General features: G+C 36.5%; 1 protein-coding gene across 1 annotated transcript in view; it reads left to right on the top strand.

Moving 5' to 3' along the window:
- The window catches only part of MAP4K3 (mitogen-activated protein kinase kinase kinase kinase 3), a 187,945-nt gene that overhangs the window by 120,051 nt on the left and 42,794 nt on the right, over window positions 1–25,100 (top strand). The window contains exons 11-17 of the mRNA XM_052649831.1: window positions 40–121; window positions 213–323; window positions 5,205–5,283; window positions 9,869–9,904; window positions 11,369–11,427; window positions 12,677–12,739; window positions 22,571–22,629. Coding sequence (XP_052505791.1) covers window positions 40–121; window positions 213–323; window positions 5,205–5,283; window positions 9,869–9,904; window positions 11,369–11,427; window positions 12,677–12,739; window positions 22,571–22,629 — 489 coding nt within the window. The remainder of the gene's footprint in view (window positions 1–39; window positions 122–212; window positions 324–5,204; window positions 5,284–9,868; window positions 9,905–11,368; window positions 11,428–12,676; window positions 12,740–22,570; window positions 22,630–25,100) is intronic.

The raw sequence follows: 25,100 nt of genomic DNA, 5'->3' as shown, positions 1-25,100 counted from the left end.
GAATTGAAATTTTAAAATCTGATTTTCAAAATTTCTTAGGTCAAATAGCTTTCATCATTTTGTGAAAATGGCACTTACCAAAAATCCAAAGAAAAGACCTACTGCTGAAAAGTTACTGCAGGTATTATTTTTGCCCTGAACAATGTCTTTTTTTCAAAAGGTAAGATGTCACTTAATCAAGACTTCTAATAAGTACTATGTTATTTTTATAGCACCCATTTGTCACACAGCCTTTGACACGGTCTTTGGCAATTGAACTGTTGGATAAAGTGAATAATCCAGATCATTCCACTTACCATGATTTTGATGATGATGATCCTGAGGTAGGAACTGTTTTTACCGTTTTTACCAAGTGGTATATGTAATGTATGTGTATATAAGTATATACATCTTGGAATCAGTTTGCTTAAGGTCTGGGTCTAATTTAAATAAACTCTTGAGGGAAGAAATACCCCTTGATTTTGCCTATCCTAGAGAAGTCATGAGCTGAGTTTTTTCTGTTGACTACTTTAGAAGACTATTTTCTGAAAAGATTAAAGGTAAAGGGTGCATTGCAGGCAGGGAAGTCCAGTAGTAAAGGCAGAATCATCTAATCCACTTCTTGAAATTACTCTAGTTATTTTAAAGTAGTCATTTCAGATGAAGTTGCCAAATAAATAACCCATTGTAAAAGAGAACACAAATGGGAACCACCTATACAAGATGTTAGAATATACACAAAATTTCTGTTCTGTTTTCTTCTCAAAAATAATCCATGTATAGTACTTCATGAGTTATTAGTGGTTAGTGGAAAGTATAGGGTTGACTTTGTTGGTGACTAATACCCAAATTGTCTGCTATGTTTATCCAGTGTAATTAGAGAATTAATTAACCCTAGTGTGATGGGAGAATAGATATAAAAGGAAGCTTTCACTTTGGTTTGCATATTTAACATTCCTAACTCAGCTAATAATTGTGACACCAAAGATCAACTCATATATGTTACATGTCGGGATTCTGTTACTGAGTATGTAGCTGAGGTGGATAGTCTTGAACTTGACTGGCTTTTAGAAGGTACTTAAAATGGTGTAAATTTCAGTGATGATAGTGAAGAAACTATGGCTTTTGGTGGTCAGAAAGATGGTCTCAGCTTATCTTAGGTCAGAGAACCTTTCTATCAATTCACCACTGTTCTAACTTATACAACTGTAGATAAGCCACTGTCCTTTTGTTTAAAAGTCTGGAAAGGCATTTGGAAATTTTAAAAACTTAAAAATTATTAAATATTATTGACTTTATACTAGGGAGAAATTGGGCTTTGTTCTTTTGCTTTATAAATTCTGCTTTAATTTAATATATAGGTGTTGCCTTGATTTGGATGGTAGTAAAGGACTGTAAAAATGATCAAGTGAGCTGAAATCCTGCAAAGCAATCTAAATTGTCCATAAGGAAAATTATAATTGTTTCGTGATCTTAAAAAATTTTTGTCAGAAGTTTAAAATCTCTCTTATTGTCAGTTTTAAATGTATAGAGAAGTGAAAAATAGTAAAACTAATATTTAGTACACTGTGATATATTAGAACCTATGAGAATTGTTTCCTTTCTTTGTTTAAATAACAAAACCACTTTGGTGGATTATTTCACTATCAAGTAGTCTGTTTATTGAGTAGACTGCACAGTGTCTGCCTTCTCCTTGCCATTTAACTTCATGACACAGAGCAGGTATTTTTATGCTTTGGTAAATGTCATTTTCCTACGTTTAGAGCGCCTCTAGCATTTTATCCTTTGAACTTTCAAGGTATGAAATGACCTCAGTATTCCTGTGATGTGAAGTTTTTTGCTAGTGCCCCTTCTTCTAGGGCACCTTCATCCTTTTTACCAGAACTTCTTTCTTCACTTGTGTCAGGTTCATCCTCACCAAGTTACATGTTACCATCCTCACCAAGTTACCATGGCTGTATGTCTGCAGTCTCCTGAGCAGCAGCAGTGTCAGCATTCTCACTATCATCTGTCTTATCTCGTAATTTCATTTCCAACATTAATCCAGAGTGGTCACTTTCTATTTCTTTGCAGCAGTTTTATCTTTGTTGGCTAATTCCTTCTTTCAGTTAATGAGTTTTTGTAAAAATGTCACATGAGTATATTATCCTTGCGAGACAGGGAAACAACACAGCTACACACTTTGCTGTCTGTGCATGACTTGAATAACAGATGTTCCGGGATCAGTCACAGATGTACTTTGAAAGTAGTGATGTGATTAGCCACCGATCATGATGTACATCTGTTATTATAAATAGACTATAAATCATCTTGCCTGGTGGCTCAGCCAGTAAGTAGTCTGCTTGCAATGCGGGAGGCCCAGGTTCAATCTCTGGGTCAGGAGGAGCGATCCCCTGGAGAAGGGAATAGCAATCTACTCGAGTATTCTTGCCTGGAGAATCCCATGGATAGAGGACCGTGGTGGGCTACAGTCCATGGAGTCACAAAGAGTTGGACACGTCTGTGACTAACACGCACACACAAATCTATAGTCGTCTGTGGACTGAAGAGTTCACAGTGAAGTTTCTATCTTATGCAGTTACAATCAATATACCGAATGTTGGAGAAGTCAATGGCACCCCACTCCAGGACTCTTGCCTGGAAAGTCCCATGGACGGAGGAGCCTGGTGGGCTGCAGTCCGTGGGGTCGCTGAGAGTTGGACACGACTGAGCGACTTCACTTTCACTTTTCACTTTCATGCATTGGAGAAGGAAATGGCACCCCACTCCAGTGTTCTTGCCTGGAGAATCCCAGGGACAGCGGAGCCTGGTGGGCTGCCGTCTGTGGGGTCGCACAGAGTCGGACACGACTGAAGTGACTTAGCAGACTTAGCAGCATACTGAATGTTGATAAGATACTAATATACTGAATAACATATAATTAGTAATTCATAATATACAATTGATATATTGGTGACTAAAATTTGAATCATGTTATAGAGGACTAGTATAATTTAACTATATTCTAGTAACTGAAATTCATGCGTATCAAGATTCAGGACATGGACCGCCTGTACTCTCTCAGCGTATTAGATGCTGCGCTGTTGTCTCTCACTTCATCCTGTTTATTTGTGCTGGATTATAAAGTCCTTTAAAAGGTGTTTAAAGAGGAGAAATAATAAACCAAATGTAGAAGCAAGCTGTAGAATAAAGACTCTTCTGAAATTTTCTCATATGGCAGAGAAAGAAATTTTCTCCTTATCAAGACTGTGTTATTGGTATTATAATCATAGGTTAAGGATGGGGGTAGCTTTTCTTTTGACCACAGTTTAAGATCTTTTTATTTTTCTTTTTGATCATACTTTCCCCAGAGAAATTTATAATAATTTATACATATATACGGCAGTATATGTTATGCATAAAAGGTAATATCAAACAGTCTTATTATATGCAAATGATTTGTAATTGCTAAGTATTTGAATGTGCTTAGTATTTCAGCAGTTGCTGATACTGTATATATATTGTGGAAACTGAATTCTGTTGAAAATATTTAGCACGTGTACTAGTTCTACTTTAGTTTTTCTTTTATTTATTATAGATTATTCACAGTGGAAGAAAGTCCACTTTTCCTTTAGGGTTCCCATGTAATTTCTATTGTAGAAGTACTGCATGTTGAAGTAATTGTGATTCTGGTTTTTACTTGGTAGTATTTTCTTCTATATGTTAACCCATTTACTAGGCACAACATTGTAAGATTTAGTAACTTTATACCTTTGAAGCTGGGAAAGTAAAACGATTCTCGTAGAAAGGGCAGATTTCATCCATGTTTGCTGATAACAGCAAAATGTATCACTAATCTAACATGATGCCTATTTTTGCTTGTTTTTGTTCCAAATACTGTTATCAAAAGTCCAGAGTTTTTCTCATTCTGCAGCTAACTAGCTGAATGTCCTCATCTATAAAATGAAGATAAAGATTTGTTTCACAAGTTTGAGAACAGAATGGGCTGAGGTATATGAAAGCACTTTGTAAAGTACCAATCACGGTGTATGTTTGAAGTTTAAATGCTTACTTTTTAAAGTTATTTTTGCTTCTGTTTTATTACCCACTGGTGTTTTAATATTTGGGTCTCTCAGATTCATGTATCTTTATTTCCTGAGAGATGTCTACACTGAGAATAGTTAACTTGGGTCCTGTTCTTGATTTGCCTTATAGAGTCTTAAGAATTCGAGCTCAAGTGTTTACAAATTACATTTTCCAAAAAGATAGATGTAAGAGTGTATCTTCTTCACAGCTAATAACTTCAAAGATAATGTTTCACACGCAGGGAGAAAAACCTATCTGGTACGTGAAATAGATACTGGCATAGGGTATATAGAATGAAATTGCAGAAGCCTTTCAGATAGAGACATTTTTACTCCATAAAGATTGGAGAATGTCCATGTGTTAGTATTAACAGCAAGAAGAACTCACCCCCACTTCCGCTTCCCCCAGGATACCTCTCTCTCAATATGTCAGTACACATAGAGAGATTTTAATAAAGTAAAAGGAAAGAAAATAAAGTGCTGCTTCTACAAGAAAAAACATTAAGATTAGGGTGGGGGAGATGTTGTGTTTACTAGGTAAGAAGACCATAAATCATTAATGCCTTTAGCATTATTTCATTTCATTTATTTTATCCTTGATATAAGAAGTTGAGGCAGATTTTTTTTTAATTACAGTTTTCTCCTCTGAAACAGAGAAAGCTTGCTGCAGCTTTTGAACACCTATTGTATTGTCAAAATATTCATTTTTGAATATTTACTTATGTTCAATTCATAAGAACACTCCTATATTCACTTATAAGGATATGCCTGCAATGAGTGAGACCTGAGTTCAATCCCTGGGTTGGGAAGATCACTTGGAGAAGAGGATGGCTATCCACTCCAGTTTTCTTGCCTGTAGAATCCCATGGACAGAGGAGCCTGACAGGCTACAGTCCATGGGACCGCAAAGAGTTGCATACAGCTGAGCAACTAACACTTTCATAAGAAAACTTATTGGGAACCTGCTGTGGATAATGTTTATCCCTAATCTTAAGCTCCCAATTTGAAGAGAAAAGAGTTTTCAGTTTGTGGTTGCCATTTTAAAATACTAATAATAAAGTTGTATTTTGTTCCCATTTTTATGTAAAGTGAGCTTTCTCTCATATGTGGGTAATTCTGTGGACAAGACAGTGACTTGTCCTTGACTTTGTTCTTTCCTAGCCTCTTGTTGCTGTCCCACATAGGATTCACTCAACGAGTAGGAATGTGAGAGAGGAAAAAACACGCTCGGAGATAAACTGTAAGTATATATTGTATAGAGTTTGTAATTTAACAATGAAAAATAAGATTTCAAGTTGTAATTTAGTTGCCATTATTTTTGCTCCATTTTCTTCCAAATAGTTTTTATGTTTTAGATGCTTTGAAAGGTAGAGTTTAATTAAGGCAGTAAGAATTTTGTGTTCTTTCTCCTGAGAGCTTTCTGGCGGTGGCTGCGGATGTGTATTTATGTTGTTGTTGTTTGGGAAGAGGAGTAAAATTCCTAGAGTAGGCAGGATAGAAGGAATCAAGGCAGTGCTCCATAAACTTCCTTGTTAGTAGCACCTGCCTAGAGAGCTTGCTAAAATGCCCTTTCTGATTCAGTAGTTCTGAGGTGAAATCTGAGGTTCTCTGCTTCTGACAAGCTCCCAGGTTATATAGAAGCTGATGGCCCAGAAGAGGAGAGGACTGCAAACTTAAAAGCTAAGTAAGGCAAGTAGGGACAGACTCTATCACTATTTAATAGAAAATAAAAAAGAAATGCACAGATGAATAGATCTGCCTGTGGGGTGGCGTCATACAGCTGATTAATAACAAGCCCAAGATCTCTCAGCTTCCAGGCCAGAGGTCTTTGGCTCCACAGAAACCACCTCGGCACACCTGTGTAACCTTCACCCTGGAAGTCCTTTGTGAACCTTCCTTTGGAATGGTGGCTGGACCTTACACTGTATATTAAGTTCTTGGAGGATTTTGGTGCTGGTGCTACCTAGAAATGCTCATATAAGATGGAAATTCTTGAAAGATAAGCACAATCTACTTGGCAAAAAGCCCAGGACTGGGATTTATACTTTGCCTATAGGCAGTTTTGTGACCATGTTAAATTACCTTTATAGCTCCCACTAAAGCCACATGGTTTAAATTTGCTAATTTCTCCTCAAAAGTGTTTTTTTTAAAATGACAAACTTAGCATGCAAGTATTCCCCATTAAAAAAAAAAAAGCCTGTTATTTTAATTTATTTTATTTATTATTATTATTTTACTTTGGCTCTGCTGGGTCTTTGTTGTGGCATGCGGGCTTCGTTGACCCGCGGCATGTGGGATCTTCCTGGACCAGGGATGGAACCCACGTCCCCTTCATTGCAAAGTGGATTCTCAACCACTGGACCACCAGGAAAGTCCCCCATTTATTTTTTAAACTTTAAAAAATTCATTTGTTTTATTTTTGACTGTGCTGGGTCTTCGTTGCTACATGTGGGGTTTCTCTGGTTGGTGGCAAGTGGGGGCTACTGCAGTTGTGGTACATGGGCGTCTCGTTGCGGTCACTTCTCTTGTTGCAGAGCATGGGTTCTAGAGCATGCGGGCTCAGTAGTTGTGGTGCAAGGACTTAGTAGCTTGGTGGCATGTGGAATCTCTCCAGGCCAAGGATCGAACCCATATCCTCTGTATGACAGGTGGATTCTTAAGTATTGGACCACCAGAAAAGTCCTCCATTATTCTGTAATATGTGAAAGTAGTTACAATATGTCTCTGTCATTTCTTTAATAATACAGAAGGTGATTAGAGATGAATTTGTAGTGGATTCAGAAAACCTTATGTGTTCAGTACTATTGAAAATCTGAAGTATTTTCTATTATGTTATCCAGTTATATTTTTAAGTTGTATTGTCAGGCCCTTTATTGCAAAGTACAGTTACCTCTGGGTCCTTCTTTAGTAGTTTGTATCGGTGATTATCAGCTCCTAACTACATATGCATATATGTTCTATTTAGCTAAATACTGTTAACGCTAGTTTTTTTGAGATTGTGGTATGCCCTGTTTTTGGTGGGAGCAGGTGATATGTGATGGACCTTTTCTCACCATTTGCCAGTAAGAAAGGTGTCATGTCCCTCTAGTATGTTGAGGTAGCAACAGGATTAAAATCACCACTTCTTACAACTTGTGGGTTTGATATTTGAGCCTTTAAAATCTTATACAATGTTCCAATACATGCTTTCTTAGGATGTTTTATGATTTTATATGAGATGTTATAAAGAATAGGTAGTCATGCTGTTGACGATAAAGACAGGCTTTGAAAAATAACTTATTTGAGTAGTCGTATATCTTTGTTCCTTTAATAATGTTTTCTGTTTACAATTACATGATGTCTCTTGATGTAACTGAGGTTTTCTGTTTATTAAGCTAAATGGTGTTAAGGCAATATATGTAAAAACTGACTCACTTTCAGAAAAGTTACTACTTTTTCCCTTTTAGAAAGTCCCCTCTGCCTTCAGTTAAATATGGTAAGCAAAGACTTGCTTTGAGAAGAATTAATTCTGGGGCTCTTCTTGTCTGCCATAGTAGGATCAGTTTTGACCCTAGTAGTAGTGATGGGTCAGCAAGTGATCGTGTCAGAGCTGTTTCAAAGAACTAAGAGGGAGTTTTCATCTGGATGCTGCTGCTTAGTCAGTTCAGTTGTGTCCAACTCTGTGTGACCCTATGGATTGCAGTCCACCAGGCTCCTCTGTCCACAGGATTCTCTAAGCAAGAGTACTAGAGTGGGTTGCCATGCTCTCTTCCAGGGGACCTTCCCAGCCCAGGGATTGAACCCAGATCCCCTGTGTCACACGCAGATCCTTTACCACTGAGCCGCTAGGGAAGCCCTTTCATCTGGATAGTAAAAACATAAATTTATGGTTTGTAACTTGACATATGTTCAAGGAGATAGTAGCAGAAACAGAGATCAAGACCAATAGATGGTTACAGATAAGTAGGAATTTTCAACATTATTAAGAACATCATAAATAGCACTGCAGTCTGGGGTGATTGTCCAGCAGTTATTTGAACAGAAGCTGGAAGGTCCTGTGGCAGAAACTGTCATAACTTTAGGGAAGTTGGAGAGAACAGAAGAGTGATACCAGTGTAAGGCGTGAAGAATGAATCTCCAGAGGAACTTTGGGACTCCTGGGAATGCATTCCCACAGAGTATAAGGGTGTTGAATACCTGTGACAGTTGGGGTTCTGTCCTTGTTATGAAAGTTAGTCTTAAGACAGCATCACTTAAATCCATGCACCTTATGTTTGACAAAGGAGGCAAGAATATGCAATGGAGAAAAGACAATCTCTTTAACAAGTGGTGCTGGGAAAACTGGTCAACCACGTGTAAAAGAATGAAACTAGAACACTTTCTAACACCATACACAAAAATAAACTCAAAATGGATTAAAGATCTAAATGTAAGACCAGAAACTATAAAACTCCTAGAGGAAAATATCGGCACAACACTCTCTGACATAAATCACAACAGGATCCTCTATGACCCACCTCCCAGAGTAATGGAAATAAAAGCAAAAATAAACAAATGGGACCTAATTAAACTTAAAAGCTTTTGCACAATGAAGGAGACTATAAGCAAGGTGAAAAGACAGCCTTCAGAATGGGAGAAAATAATAGCAAATGAAGCAACTGACCAAGAATTAATCTCAAAAATATAAAAGCAACTCCTGCAGCTCAATTCCAGAATAATAAACAACCCAATCAAAAAATGGGCCAAAGAACCAAACAGACATTTCTCCAAAGAAGACATACAGATGGCTAACAAACACATGAAAAGATGCTCAACATCACTCATTATCAGAGAAATGCAAATCAAAACCACAATGAGGTACCATCTCACGCCAGACAGAATGGCTGCTATCAAGTTTACAAACAATAAATGCTGGAGAGGGTGCGGAGAAAAGGGGACCCTCTTACGCTGTTGGTGGGAACGCAAACTAGTACAGCCACTATGGAGAACAGTGTGGAGATTCCTTAAAAAACTGGAAATAGAACTGCCATATGACCCAGCAATCCCACAGCCGGGCATACACACTGAGGAAACCAGAATTGAAAGAGACACGTGTACCCCAATGTTCATCGCAGCACTGTTTATAATAGCCAGGACATGAAAGCAACCTAGATGTCCATCAGCAGACAAATGGATAAGAAAGCTGTGGTACATATACACAATGGAATGTTCCTCAGCTATTAAAAAGAAGGCATTTGAGTCGGTTCTAATGAGGTGGATGAAACTGGAGCTGATTATACAGAGTGAAGTAAGTCAGAAAGAAAACACCAATACAGTATATTAATGCATATGTATGGAATTTAGAAAGATGGTAACGATGACCCTATATGCAAGACAGCAAAAGAGACACAGATGTAAAGAACAGACTTTTGGACTCTCTGAGAGAAGGTGAGGGTGGGATGATTTGAGAGAATAGCGTTGAAACGTGTATTATCATATGTGCAACAGATCACCAGTCCAGGTTCGATGCATGAGACAGGGTGCTCAGGGCTGGTGCACTGGGATGACCCTGAGGGATGGGGTGGGGAGGGAGGTGGGAGGGGGGTTCAGGATGGGGAACACATGTACACCCATGGCTGATTCATGTCCATGTATGGCAAAAACCACCACAATATTGTAAAGTAAATAGCCTCCAATTAAAATAAATAAGAAGTTTTAAAAAAAAAGCATCACTGTGCCCCTGTGCTCAGTAATTATGTGGTCCAATGGAAACAGGCATTTCAGATGTGACGATAACAAGGCAGGTAATGCATGAAACTGTCCTTGAGTAACTTTATTAGAGATGTAATTTTGCTATTTGGTGACAGGTGTAGGTGAGAGTTGTTCAGTAGGCCTCTGTCAAGGTGAGATACATATATATATATGTATGTGTATATATATGTGTATGTATGTATATACATGTATTAATATCTTACTAAAAACTATTTTGTAATCTTTGATGTGTGATCATATGTGAACAGGCATGAGGAACCCATTATTGAAGAGCCTGCTTATCTCCAAGAGCCAGAATTTGATATCTAGTTCATAACAGCTATAAAGCATATACATACTTCACATACAACTGTGTATTTTGTAGGGCTGTTTCTCAACTTTCTTTCCTTGTGCTTCCTGTTGCTAAATATTCAAATCTCATGGTCTCCTTTCATTGTTATTAACATTCACAGTAATCATACATCCTAAGCTAAAATCAAAACAGTTACAAAATGAGTGTGCTTTGAAATCTCACTCGTTTCCCTGCCTTGATTGAGAATTGGTGTTTTGGCTGAAACTCAAGTTCTTGCTAGTTGAGCTGTAATACTCTGTGACTCTCGGTTTTGCTGCTTCTTCATGTTTTATATTTGTGCCCCTGCTTTTATCTCTGTGGTCTCAAATGCTGGACCAGGTTATAAAAGCAGATAATGTCAGTGAGATACAGAAATTAAAGATAAAGGTAGTGAATCATTCATTAAATTAGAATGGCAGGGGGAAAGGTGAATGGAGTATAGTCAGTTTATGTCAGCTCTAATATTTAGGTTATACTTTCGCGGTAGAAGTGTGCTAGTTATTTATTGTTGTTTAACAAATTACCCCCAAAATGTAGCAACTTAAAGCAATAAACATTTATTATCTCATACATATTCAGGAATCCCGGACAGCGCTGGGTGGTTCTAGGTCAGAGTCTGTCATGAAGCTACAATCAGAGTGTCAGCAGGGGCTGCAGTTTCCCAAAGGCTAAACTAGGGTGGCAGTTTGCTTCCAGGGTTACTCACATATTGTTAGCCCAAGACTTCATTTCCTTGCAGTGTAGCCTCTCCATAGTGCTGCTCAACATAACTTCCTTCAGAGCCAAGTGATCCAGTAGAGAGAGCACCCAGGACAGAAGCCTTATCTCAGAAGCTGTATGCTACCACTGTGCCATCTTCCTCTTATCACATAGGCCACCCCAGGATGTAGGAAGGGACTACACAAGTTTTTGAAGGTCAGGAGGCAGGACTTATCAGAGACCACCTTGCAGGCTGGCTTTCAGAAATACTCTGCCTGAATTGCTGTCTGTCTATAAAGTCCTAAGTTAAGATTGTCTGTATTTAATGCTGGGTCACAATGAAGTAGCAGGTTCGATCCTGACATAATTTTGCTAATCATCTTTGGGTTAACAGCTTAGACTTTCTTAGGTTTCTTCCAGCTAACAGATTGTTTATTTAGATCTTTGGGTGTTAATCAATCTATAGGAGATGGTAGGATTAAATTTGTTTTCCTATGGAGTAACCTTTTAAATTATTATTAAGAATGTTGAAACAGATCACAGCTTTACTTTTTATCTTTTTTAGTTGGCCAAGTAAAATTTGACCCACCCTTAAGGAAGGAGACAGAACCACATCATGAACTTGTAAGTAGTGTAATCTTGGAATCTTAACACTGAAAATAAATGTTTTAATTAGTCTTTCTGATTTGTTGGCACTGACTACAAAAGCTAGTTAGTAAAATTTTATAAGCCTTTGGGGAGATAAAAAGGTAAGTAATTCTAAAATTCAAAATAAATAAATCTGTGTTGCTGAGATTAAATATTTTCAAAATTACTTTAGGAGAAACTTAGTTCTGTACCGTTTTCTGTTTAAATGTTTTTAATGATTTTTTTTCCTTTTTTCTTTTTGCTTTGCAATTTTTGAGGGGCTTTTTGCAGATATATTTATTAGGATAAATGCTGCAGTCTTAAAATAGAATTTTGGACCAGTGATAGTATTAATACCTCTTCTCATTAAATTTATGGGCAGCTTTTTAAGAGTGTCAGCCACTTTTCTAAACATCAAGGCAGAATCCAGTCTCCTTGGAGTAACTGAAATTCAGGAGAGACTAGGTGTACATAGCAGATTAAGTTTATCATTTATTTAAAGATTTCTAAAATGTTCTTTTCATGATTCTTTTTTGTTAATTTTTTATATACTGCTTTCCAGATATATGATAAAATACTAAGTGTAATCTCGGAAGCAAAATGCTGTGCAAACATTTGAGATGTTAATAGTCTACAGAGGAATAAAAAATGAGACTTAAAAACAAAATCAATCTTAATGAAATTACTTAACCAAAGTTACAGATTTTATGTTTCATTTTTTTTTCCCTTTCCTGCTTAATAATGAGAAGAAAGTAACTTAATGAATGCTCAGGACTGAAGTGGGAACTTTCTTCTTAAATTTAATGCTTATTTTAAGGTAATCCACCGGAATAACGGCATACAAAGAGAGTCTTTAGCTTTTCAGAAAAATTCTTAACATGTTAAGAATGTTAAAAGAAAAATTCTTAACATGATCATGTTATAGTACTCAGCCTGACCTTTATAGAGAGGATGGAGAAGATAAATCATAATGTTTATAAATGCCAGTTGTTATTTTCTGCTTCTCTTTTTAAGTTAGCATTGCATGTATTTAAGTTCTGTACTAATTTAGTAACTGTATTATATAGCAAAGTTGTTGCACTACTGCTTTTTTAGAAGCTGCTTAATTGGATTTGACTTTGCATTTACCTTAATAAAATGATGTTAGCAGGACTGACTTAATTCCCTTGTGAAAGTCTCCCTTTGTGAATTTGTGGCTTTTAGTTTGAGTGTAAATAACCTGGGTTTTTTGGTCTCTGCTGAACAGCCCGACAGTGATGGTTTTTTGGACAGTTCAGAAGAAATATACTACACTGCAAGATCTAATCTGGTATTTCTCATCTTCTGATTTTCTTTATCAGCATTGTTTTAGTCTTAATTGTTTTTAGGGTTTTTTTTAATCAACCATTTTGTTCAGTTTTAATGAATCAGTTTAAGCATTGTTTTATAAATTCCTGCCAGTAAGCAACCTACCATATATTAAGGATTATAGCAATTTTTTCTACAAGGTAAACGTATTTACTCAAAGATACTATAATGTTACAGTAAAAATTAATTTTTTTATTTGTTATAAAAATTTTTTTCTCACTCAGATATAAATTTTTTCTTTAGATATTACATTTCCCTATAAACATGCCCAGTGTGAATAGTGTGACTTGTTTTAGTGAACTATAAACCATCCATGTATATACATAGCCATATATTACAAAAATAAAATATATATATAATTTTAAAAAATAAATTATCCCTAATTAACAATGAAGTCCATCTCAGATGAAATTTTAACTTTGTAGTATTATGTAATATCCAGTTTTCTCAGGCCAGAATTTGGGTTATAAGGACTCCCCGAAGTTTTAAATACTAAGACTATCTTACCATTAGGTAAGAAAAGATGAGAAATTAACCCTAGCAAATATTAAATAAATAGTACTTTTAACAGTTGTTATTAAGTAGCTTTTTCAATTTTTGTAGCTGGCCAGGGCCCCGAGTTGCCTCAGCATTTACTTCTTGATCTGCTTTTCTGCCTTTTCAATTGAATTTTCCTTCTCTTTCCTTCCTCTCATACCTGCTTTAGTTCTGGTTAGTTTAAATCATTCTTTATAAAAATTTCTAAATCTATGCCAAATAACATTTATAGAACATAAAAGAGACTTAAAATATAGTTTCCCTTTTAGGAAAGTTGCTGTCTTGATAGGTGGAAAATACTTGTATATGTAAACTCTTAGCTTTGCAACACAATGTATAGTGCGCTGCCAGAGTTTCTTCTGGTGGTGACTGTTGCTGAGGAGAGTCTAACATATAATAGGTACTATGGAAATCAAAGAAGGAGAAAAGCTTTGGGGTTAATGTGATTCATCTGGTTTGTGGGAGGAACTGAAAGTCTGATTTCAGTATTGTGTAGGAATCATTCTATGTTTTTCAGGAAGAAAATGAATAAATGACTCCTATGTTTCATGGGAATGAACGTGGGAACAGTCATTGACACAGTTTTCAGAGATGGCAGATAAAGAGCTGAAATTATGGAGTGGTTATATTACTACTACTAATGATGAGATTAGCTCAGAAAAGGAAGGTTCATGTCATCAAAGAGGAAATGATAGATGAAACCATGAGATGGCATGTGTTCCCCAGTTAGGTCTGAAGAAAGAAAGCGCAGAAAACAAGTTACCACAGCAGTGATGCCTGTTCTGCGGTCAGAGGTAGAACCGGCACTGGAGGTAGGGAAGAAGCAGCTGAAACACTGGAAGCTGAAACTGAAGTCGCTCAGTCGTGTCCGACTCTGCGATCCCATGGACTGCAGCCTACCAGGCTCCTCAGTCCATGGAATTTTCCAGGCAGGAGTACTGGAGTGGGTTGCCATTTCCTTCTCCAGGGGATCTTCCCAACTGGAAGAGTCAGTAAATGGCCCAGAGAGGCCAGAAGACATGAGGCCAGAATTAATCATCTGAGGGGACAGGTGAGATGGAATGTCTGAAGACAACACTGCCAGTGATTTGTGGATAGAAAATTTCTTCAAAATTAGGCATATGTACGCTAGAATGACAGTGAAATTTGTTGTGGAAATAAAAGACCACAGACTCAAAAATATAAAATATATTCTCCAGGAAAGAAAACAAAACGAGAAACCATTTTAGAGTTAGAGTCTTTTTCTCTACCCTGTGTATAACTCACCTAGTAACTTGAGTGAGTTAGCATGGCGCTCTTCCCTCGAACTACCTCCCACACCCCTTATGTTATGGTAGTGGGGGCAGTTGACAAGGGGGTCTTGTGAAAGAGAAGAGCTTTAGAGCCATTCAGCTTGTGGATAGTTCTGGAAGAAGAGGAATGAATGAAGTATTTGTCATATCCTACCATTTATAAAATCAACCTTTAAAAATCCACTTTTACTGATACACTCCCATTCCCCCATCCCCAGCCCCTGGCAGTTGCCATTCTATTTTCTATGTCTTTGAGTTTTTATTTACTCTATGTAAGTCCATTCTGTATTCCATGTAAGTGGAATCATGCATTATTTGTCCTTTTGTTACAAATAATATAAGTGAAGTAACTGGCTCACTTCACTTGGCATAATGTCATAACATCTTCAAGATTTATCTATATTGTAGCATGTGTCAAAGTTTCTTAAGTCTGAATAATGTTTCATTGTGTATATAGCACATGTTGTTTATCCATTAATCCATCAATGGACTCTCTTGTGCATAATGCTGCCCCTGTGAACCTGGATATACAAAAATCTGTCAAGTTTCTGCTTTTAGTTCTTTTGGACATACAACTGGAAGGGTGGTTGCTGGATCATGTGTTAATTCTATGCTTGATTTTGGGGGGGAATTAACGTACTGTTTTCTATAGCAGCTGCATTATTACAGTCCCACCAGCGGTTCACAAGGGTTCCAATTTTCTCCACATCTTCAATGCTTGTTATTTTCTGAGTGTATGTTTGTTTCATTGAAGTATAGTTGATTTATAGTATTCCTTTAGTTTCTGGTGTGTCACATTGTGATTCAGGTTTTTTTATAAAGATTATATTCCATTATAGGTTGTTATAAGATACCAGGTATAATTCCCTGTGTTATACAGCAAACCCTTTTTGCTTGTCTATTTTATATTTAGTAGTTTGTATCAGTTAATCCTCTACTTCTATTTTTCTCTCCTCCTGCTCTCTCCCTTTTGGTACCTATAAGTTTATTTTCTGTGTCTGTGAGTCTGTTTCTGTTTTGTAAATAGATTAATTTGTATTATTTTTTAGATTCTGCATAGACTAGGCATAATATTCTATAGGCTAGTCCACGTTGATGCAAATGGCAATATTTCATTTTTTATGACTGAGCGTTACTTCATTGTGTGTACATACCACATCTTTTGTTGACGGGCACTTGGGTCGCTTCCATGTTCTGACATTGTAAACAGTGCTGCTGTGAACTTTGAGGTGCATGTGTCTTTTCGCACCAGTGTTTTTGTTTTTTGGTGTGAAGTAGTCATAATTATTTCAGTCTCCTGCTTTCCTAGTTCTTAGCACTGTGAACAGGATTTCAACTCTTAACAAATACTTATTGCTGGCCACGAAAAACCTGATGGACCCCAAATGTCTGGCTGTTATCTTAGTAGAGTATTGGCACCAAGATGATGGCCCTAAATCTTTTATGACCGAAAAGAAGCATTTACCCTCTTAAAGACCTCACCACCTTACTTGTCATCAGTGATTTCTGGTTGCGAGTATTTTCATCTTATGGTTTTTGTAAATGAATTCAGAATATTATTATACCTCAATTTTCATTACTCTAATAGAGGATTTTTTAATCAGGCAATCTTAATATGTGAAATATATATGAAATATATGAAACAAAAAGAAGAAAGCTTGATTTTAGCATTGTTAGTGAAAAAAAAGTCTTTAAATTTTGAAACATGCCTCAGTTAAAAAAGCAAAGTAAAAAACTCAGCAAAATTCGATAATAGTAAGAGTTTTGCCCATAACCATATAAATGGATATATCCCATCTACAAGATGCTGTCTTTATGTTAAGAGAATATATTACACATCTGTTCAGCTACTGCTGATCTTCCTAGTTGTACTAGGCATTTTTAGCCCATATACCAGGGAAAAATATATTGAAAGGTATTTACAGTTGACCATTGAAGGGACACCAGCAATCAAAGGTCGGAGTATAGCTGTAAAGTTGGGCGTCCTGTGCTTCTGTGTTTTCAGGTTCAGCCAACAGCATATCATGTGGTATTGTAGTGTGTACTTACTGAAAAAAAGTCAGCATACTAACTGGATGCACCCGCGTGGCGCTAGTGGTAAAGAACCTGGCTGCCATGCGGGAGCTGTAAGAGACTAGATCCGACAGACAGAGTGCCTGATGAACTACGGATGGAGGCTTGTGACGTTGTACAGGGATCAAGACCATGCCCAAGAAGAAGAAAAGCAAAAAGGCTGTCTAAAGAGCCCTTACAAATAGCAGTGAAAAGAAAAGAAGCAAAAGGCAAAGGAGAAAAGGAAATACACACCCCTTTGAATGCAGAGTGCCAAAGAATAGCAAGGAGAGCTAAAGAAAACCTTCCTGGGTAATCACTGCAAAGAAATAGAGAAAAACAATAAAATAGGAAAGACTAGAGATCTCTTCAAGAAAATTAGAGATACCAAGGGAACATTTAATGCAAAGATGGGCTCAGTAAAGGACAGAAATGGTATGGACCTAAAAGAAGCAGAACATATTAAGAATAAGTGGCAAGAATACACAGAACTATACGAAAAAGATCTTCATGACCTAGATAACCACGACTGTGTGATCACTCACCTAGAGCCAGACATCCTAGAATGTGAAGTCGAGTGGGCCTTAGAAAGCATCACTACGAACAAAGCTAGTGGAGGTGATAGAATTCCAGTTGAGCTATTTCAAATCCTGGAAGATGATGCTCTGAAAGTGCTGCACTCAGTATGTCAGCAAATTTGGAAAACTCAGCAATGGCCACAGGACTGGAAAAGGATTGCATTCCAATCCCAAAGAAAGGCAGTGCCAAAGAATGCTCAAACTACCACACAATCGCACTCATCTCACATGTTAGTAAAGTAATGCTCAAAATTCTCTAAGCCAGGCTTCAACAGTACATGAACTGTGAACTTCCAGATGTTCAAGCTGGATTTAGAAAAGGCAGAGGAACCAGGGATCAAATTGCCAACATCTGCTGGATCATTGAAAAGCATGAGAGTTCCAGAAAAACATCTGTCTCTGCTTTCTTGACTATGCCAAAGCCTTTGACTGTGTGGATCACAATAAACTGTGGAAAATTCTGAAAGAGATGGGAATACCAGACCACCTGACCTGCCTCCTGAGAATTCTGTATGCAGGTCAGGAAGCAACAGTTAGAGCTGGACATGGAACAACAGACTGGTTCCAAATAGGGAAAGGAGTACGTCAAGGCTGTGTATTGTCACCTGCTTATTTAAATTATCTGCAGGGTAGATCATGAGAAGCATTGGGCTGGAAGAAGCACAAGGTGGAATCAAGATTGCCAGGAGAAATATCAATAACCTCAGATATGCAGATGACACCACGCTTATTGCAGAAAGTGAAGAGGAACCAAAAAGCCTCTTGAGGAAGGTGAAAGAGGAGAGTGAAAAAGTTGGCTTAAAGCTCAACATTCAGAAAACAAAGATCATGGCATCTGGTCCCATCACTTCATGGCAAATAGATGGGGCAACAGTGGCTGAATTTATTTTGGGGGGCTCCAAAATCACTGCAGATGGTGACTGCAGCCATGAAATTAAAAGACGCTTACTCCTTGGAAGGAAAGTTATGACCAACCTAGATAGCATATTGAAAAGCAGAGAAGATTTTTTTTACCAACAGAGGTCCGTCTAGTCAAGGCTATGATTTTTCCAGTAGTCATGTATGGATGTGACAGTTGGAGTATAAAGAAAGCTCAGTGCCAAAGAATTGATACTTTCAGACTGTGGTATTGGAGAAGACTCTTGAGAGTCCCTTGGACTGCAAGGAGATCCAACCAGTCCATCCTAAAGGAGATCAGTCCTGGTTGTTAATTGGAAGGACTGATGCTGAAGCTGAAACTCCAATCTTTAGCCACCTGATGACAAAGAGCTGACTCATTTGAAAAGACTCTGATGTTGGGAAAGACTGAAGGCAGGAGGAGAAGGGATAACAGAGGATGAGATGGTTGGGTGGCATCACTGACTCAGTGGACATGAATTTGGGTAAACTTCAGGAGTTGGTGATGGACAGGGATGCCTGGCATGCTGCGGAAGATGGGGTTGCAAAGAGTCGGACACGACTGAGTGACTGGACTGAACTGAACTGAGCTGAACTGAAGAGACACAGGTTTGATTCCTGGCTCTGGCAGATCCCCTGGAGGAGGGCATGGCAACCCACTCCAGGATTCTTGCCTGGAGAATCCCATGGACAGATGAGTCTGGCAGGGTACAGTCGATAGAGTCACACAGAGTTGGACACAACTGGAGCAACTGAGGACGCATGCTTACAGTTTAAACCCATTGCTGTTCAAGAGTCAGCTGTATATGTGGAATGCTGTGTTCATTGCTGTGGAGAAACATCAGCAGTAACATAATCATTGCTCTGGAGAACATGGGTCTCCTGCATTGCAGGTGGATTCTTTACCGACTGAGCTATAAGATTACCCCAGAATTAAGTCAAAATTGAATAAAGTCTGTAAATTACTATGGGAACAGATCAGCTGTGTTCATTTTAAATCTGTTAAACTCTTACTTACTGTAAAGTTATGTTGTGTGGTTACATTTCTTACCTTTTGTATATGAAGACAGTTTCTAGGGAGGACTCATTTTATAACTGCATGATGATAGGACATTAGCTGGAAAATCACACCTAACCTGTTTCAAATATACTTCAACAAAATTAAAAAGAGAAAATAATAACCCACTGATATTCATTCCATATTTATTCAGTTTGCATCCTGTCTTCTGTTTTATTAATCAGTGTTCCAACACTACTTGCTTTTCTTTTTTAAGAAACAAGAATTATCTACAGTTCAGTCCCTTTTACATATGTAAATTGTCTACCACTTTAAAAAATATTTCCTAACACTTTACTCATGCACCATATTTTCTCATTTTTTTGATGAGAAAAAAAATTCTATTTTCTTGGTTAAAATATATTGCTAAAGTATTTCTTTTGTGTTTTTGTAGCTAACTGTAGTAATTCTTTTGACTTTCTGCTGTTTTCTCATCAGTTATAGATAGACTTTGTAATCTCCAGCTAAGTTAAAAAAAAATAAGATTTTCTTGGTCATATATTCTCCTTTTCCAGTGTTCTGCATCATATCCTCTGTTTATTTTCAGTTCTTGCAAGGCCCTTGTTTTCTTAGAGCCTTTATCCTAGTTCAGAAGTTTTCCCCTATTCATTAAAACACTTAGGACTTTCTAACCCCAAAAGATATTTTAATTGGGACTAGGTTAACCATCTTAAATTTTTTGCTGAATTTTCAGTTTGAATCTGTTCTGGGCTATTGCATGTTTTCAATCTGATTGGTTGGCTTCTTTGTTAAACACTGTCATTCGTTAATAAGTTGATGCCTGATTTATGCTACTGAATTTTTTATGTCTATCTAGGCATGTTCAAATATATTATTTAGCTTATAAAGAATGGGCTTATTTTATTGTTATTTTATAGGGTTAATTTGAGTGTTTTGCCAAAAGTGTTGGTAGCATTTTTCTATTCAGAATAGCTTCCAGATCCTGTTGGAAAGCTTTCTAGATCAGTCAAGACTGCCCTAAAGATACATGAATGACTGCTAACTTTGCCCAAGCTTCACTTTTCTTCCTTTCCTTTTTATTTCTTCTCATTTTTCTTATCTGATTTGCTATCTGAATTCCTGCCACTTAATAAGTGTTTGGTGAATAATAGTTGAATTAAACAAGATTAACTGATTATTAGAAGAACTTAGTGTAGTCCTTTTACTTGATGACATGCCCAGCACATTTCCCCCCCACTTTGGATGCTAAAACATAACTTGATTTACAGAGAAGGAATTACTAGAGAATGAAACCCTTTCAGTTTTAGCTTTCCTGGTAGGGCTTAATACATGGCACATTTAATCATCAGACTTGGATCTATCAACAGATTCTCCCCAGCCTGAGTGTTATTCTGTATGTGAACTTAGGCTCCATTTTCTATTAGAATATTTCATTAGTTATTTTAAATTCTTCTCTTACCTTTCTGAATATCTCAGTTGATTTTTTTTAAGTTATCATCATTGACCTGGTAATTGTCATATAGCAGATGAGCTAGCTATTCTTAGGACCTATCTATATTTATATAATACAAGCCATGGCCCCTCTGCACGAATGTGTGCTTTTGAAAGCTGTCATTTGATTAAAGGCTTAAGAGATTGTATTGGCTAAAGAGGGTGCTGGTCTGGCTTTTAGAAGGGCCCAATTACTTGTAGCTAAAGAAAATAAACTTGAATTCAATAAGGTATGCATTGATATTAGTATTTCTCTCTTCTAAATACCAAAGCTTAAAAGTTCCTATGTAACATGACCACTTAAATAGTACAGCATAATAATTGTGTGATGGTCTAATGATAGTAGTGATTTCATCCTATTAAAATATATCATTACAAATTAAAGAGAACAAGTATCCTTTTTCATTAGGATTTTATGTGATACCAGTGTGACAGTTCACTAATCTTTTTTGTTTATGATATATTATCTTTTCTGTCGGTGGTAAGTACATATATTATGCATGGAAGAACACAATTATTGAAGAAGACAAAATTTGAGTTTGTCTAAACCAGGCTTTTGACTTTTATTTTCATCAGATTTTTTTTTGGACAGGTCTTAGAGTATTTAAATGTTAAAATGCTTTTCACTTATATGTGATGTATTGCTTAGAAGTCTCATATTTCTCAGCTTAATATTTATGTGATCTATGTATATCCTAACAAGGCTGAATATTAGTTATTAACAGGAAAATAAACAAATGGCATTTGAAAAAGCATTTCTTTAGGGCCTAATTACTGTGTGCCAGGTACTATGTTAGACCCTAGGCTATAGGGAAAAAAGATGGATTTAACAGTTTTCCTATGTTTGAGGAGTTTTACAGCCTGGCTATTATTTTTATATTTATAAATAAATTAATGAAAGGCAGTGTAAATGCTGAAGGAGACATATGTGTTAAATACTGTGCAGTCATGAAGAAGGTCCCACCTATCTTGCTGGACAGTCTTGGAAGGCTGCTCCAAGAAAGTAATTTTTGCATTAAGTCCTCATTGTGCTCTGGCAATATCTTGTAAAATTAGAAAGCACTTTGAGTACACTAATGTATTCTGATGAAAATAACATTCATTTAAAATATGAAATATTCCCCCCTTAATCATTAAAACAGTGCTTGAAATACCATGGGAGAAAATGAAACTTTGTACTTTCCATAGTTGTTGGGAGGCACTTTTTCCTCCAGAAGGCATCTGAGTCGAGCACGCTTATTATTGGTTCCTTCATATTTCAGCTCTTAACTCTACAACTTGCAGCGTTCAGTGGAAATGTTTAAATAGTTGAACTTCCTTAATAATAATCACATGAAGTTTTGCTATGTAACTCGCAAAAGTATTAAAAGTCCTTAAGGGCAGTTTATAATCTTGTGCAAGTTCACATGTATAATTTACTTTGAAAAAGCACCTTATTTTTTAATCTTTAAAAAATTATTACCTGTTGAGGCAGTAGTAGAAATATATGAATGTGTGTGTATACATAATGAATCCAAATCTTATTTACAAAGTCAAATCAAGATTTTTGTTGCTTGTTCTCTTTTGTAATCGTTTTTGCTTCATTATAGCTTGAGCATAAATACCTTATTTCAGCTTTTTTTTTTCCAAAAACTTGTTTTCACAAATGTTAATTATAGTAGCAGTGACCGTAAATGAAACTTGTATATATTATTCAAACTAGTTGCCAGAATATTTTTGGTAACTTTAATCATAAAATGTATAAAGCAAGACTACAAACTTCCGAAATCTTTTATTGTTGGAAGTCCTACCTTGCCTCCTTTTTAAGAACATATAGCAATACAGATTTATTTGAAGTCTGAGGTTTCTCTTTTTAAATAATATTTATTATAGTATCATGATTTGTGATATACAACCGTTTTGCTAAATATTTTATTTTGTACCATTAGGATCTACAACTAGAATATGGACAAGGACACCAAAGTAGTTACTTTTTAGGTGCAAACAAGTAAGTAAAATCCTTTAAAAATTATATTTAAATTTAAGAATAATTAAGTTACCTTTAAATATGTTATAAATTTTATTTTAAATATTTACAGTAGTAAATTATACTAGTCTGATAGATTATATTTTATAACATGTTTAAAACTTTTTTTTTATTACTTCCTTGCCAATCATCTACTCAATAATTGTCATAATGGGGACAAGCACATTAAATTTTTTATGTCAAGCTACTTTGTAGACCTTACCTGTTAGGGACAGCTAAGTACATTCCAACTGAAGAGGAATATATGTTTCAGCAATGTATTTCCTTTATTTGAAGAGTTGACATGTGTATTCCTTACAAAACTTGTTCCGGTGCATCTTCCGGATGCGTTGGCCTGTGAAAACAGATGGAAATAGTCACACGGTTTAGAAATCTTTGTCTTAACTTTAAAAAAAGTAAATAGTTAAAATGAGTCTCAAGTTTTTGAAGTTATCATATATTTTATGCAAGAAGTAAATCCAACAGTTAATTCAAGGTCAGCTGTATACCAGGCCCTGTGTAGCTGGTGCAGCCCCGCAGTGAAAAGGCACCTAGCTTACAGGGTGACAGTCTAAGATGTTCATAGGCCTGAATTAGCATGTTACCTGGCCAGGGCCTGCTGTTTCTCAGAGTCCATTTCCTGAGTTCATGGATGAATTATCACTATAAAAGCTAATTTATAGGGAAATATTTAAACTGAAAAAATCTCCCAGCTATGTGGCTATTATTTCAATAATCAGAACTACTTAAAATTTCAAAATACATTTTCAGTGAAATTAGAGGGTTGAGACATATTTTAAGTTAAGCAGGTGACTAAAAGACAAGCAACTTAGGTTCTCAGATTTAGAGATAGTAATGCAAAATCTTGTCTTTTTTTTTATAAACTCAATATTTAAATATTCTTTTTTTAACTCAGAGAAGGCTTTGACAAGCTAGAGAAATGGATTAGTTATGATTTAGCTCAAGGTTTTGTTTTTTTTTTTAAACCTTCTGTTTCTTAAAATTTAAAATAAGTCTAAAATTTCCCTGCTAGGAAAATGAAGTTTTGTCAGAATAGTAGCAATGTGTTATTTATTGTTTGTCCTGATTTATTGATGGGCAACAAGGGAAAGTCTGTCTCATAATGGGTTAGCAAATAACCCATTCTGATGTGTTTCTCTGTTATTTTTGTATTAATTTCAGGTCCCTAGTTTTAAGAATCTTGTTAACAAATTTTGATGTATTTTTATGAGATTGGATAATTTAGAAAAATATTTTATTTACTTTTTTAAGTTTATTTTAAATATATTTTTATATTATATACTTGCCAAAGTACCCCCAAAATAGCCTGTCACTAAGTGCTTTTCCAGATTCCTTGGTTCTCATTTGTCTGATTATGTGGGTTTTTTTTTTTTTGATTGTTAAACATTTTCATATTATATAGTTTACTTTGGCTAGGTAAAATGTTAATAATTTGCCCAACCTTCATTTTTTGATTAATTGGATCCCTGCTTAAGGAACTGTATTCTATATAACGAATCACTGGCAAGGTAGGTTGGCCAAAAGTTTGCACTTTGGCTGTGTTTCATGTACAGGAATATACATACATGTGACATGAGCATGGATGTAGCACTTCTCTTACTGTACCGATATGTCTGCTTTATTCTTGTGACGAGGCAGTGTTTTAAAACTCACAGGATTTTCTGCTTTCTCCATAGGTGATCAGGCAGACAGATTTCCATTTATGGGTTTCTACCTATTCCAGACCACTGTCTAAGAGAGTTTCATTGTCGTTGTTGTTTTTAAAATAGAATATATGTATTATGACTTAGTTGTTTTCCTTTGAATTCTGTTATTACTGGGGTCAACTTTTTTATTAAAAACCAACAAGATATTATTTTTGAAAGAAAAATTATTTCTGATTTCTTTTAGAGCCAAAGTTCTAAAAATAAATTCTCTTCTAAAGACTTAAATAACAGTGAAAGGAAATACCTGGAGTAATTAAGTATAGCACTGCACATGTGTGTGCTAACTCACTTTAGTCGTGTCCAATTCTGTGAGACCCCATGGACTGCAGCCTGCCAGGCTCCTCTATCCTTGGGAGTCTCCTGGCAAAATACTGGAGTGGGTTGTCATACCCCTCCAAGGGATCTTCCCGACCCAGGGATCGAACCCACATCTCTTACGCCTCCTGCATTGGCAGGTGGGTTCTTTTACCACTAGCACCACCTTGGAGTGTAGCAGTAATAAATGCCAGATCAGAGTAAGAACTGTCTCTTGCTGTAACTGTGTCAGTTCAGTTCAGTCGCTCAGTCATGTCCGACTCTTCACGACCCCATGAATCACAGCACGCCAGGCCTCCCTGTCCATCTCCAACTCCCGGAGTTCACTCAGACTCATGTCCATCGAGTCAGTGATGCCATCTAGCCATCTCATCCTCTGTCGTCCCCTTCTCCTCCTGCCCCCAGTCCCTC

This window comes from Budorcas taxicolor, chromosome 11, assembly GCF_023091745.1.
Source record: "Budorcas taxicolor isolate Tak-1 chromosome 11, Takin1.1, whole genome shotgun sequence".
Taxonomy (NCBI): domain Eukaryota; kingdom Metazoa; phylum Chordata; class Mammalia; order Artiodactyla; family Bovidae; genus Budorcas; species Budorcas taxicolor.
Note: the sequence above shows the minus strand (reverse complement) of the source record. Positions and strands in the feature narration are given on the sequence as shown.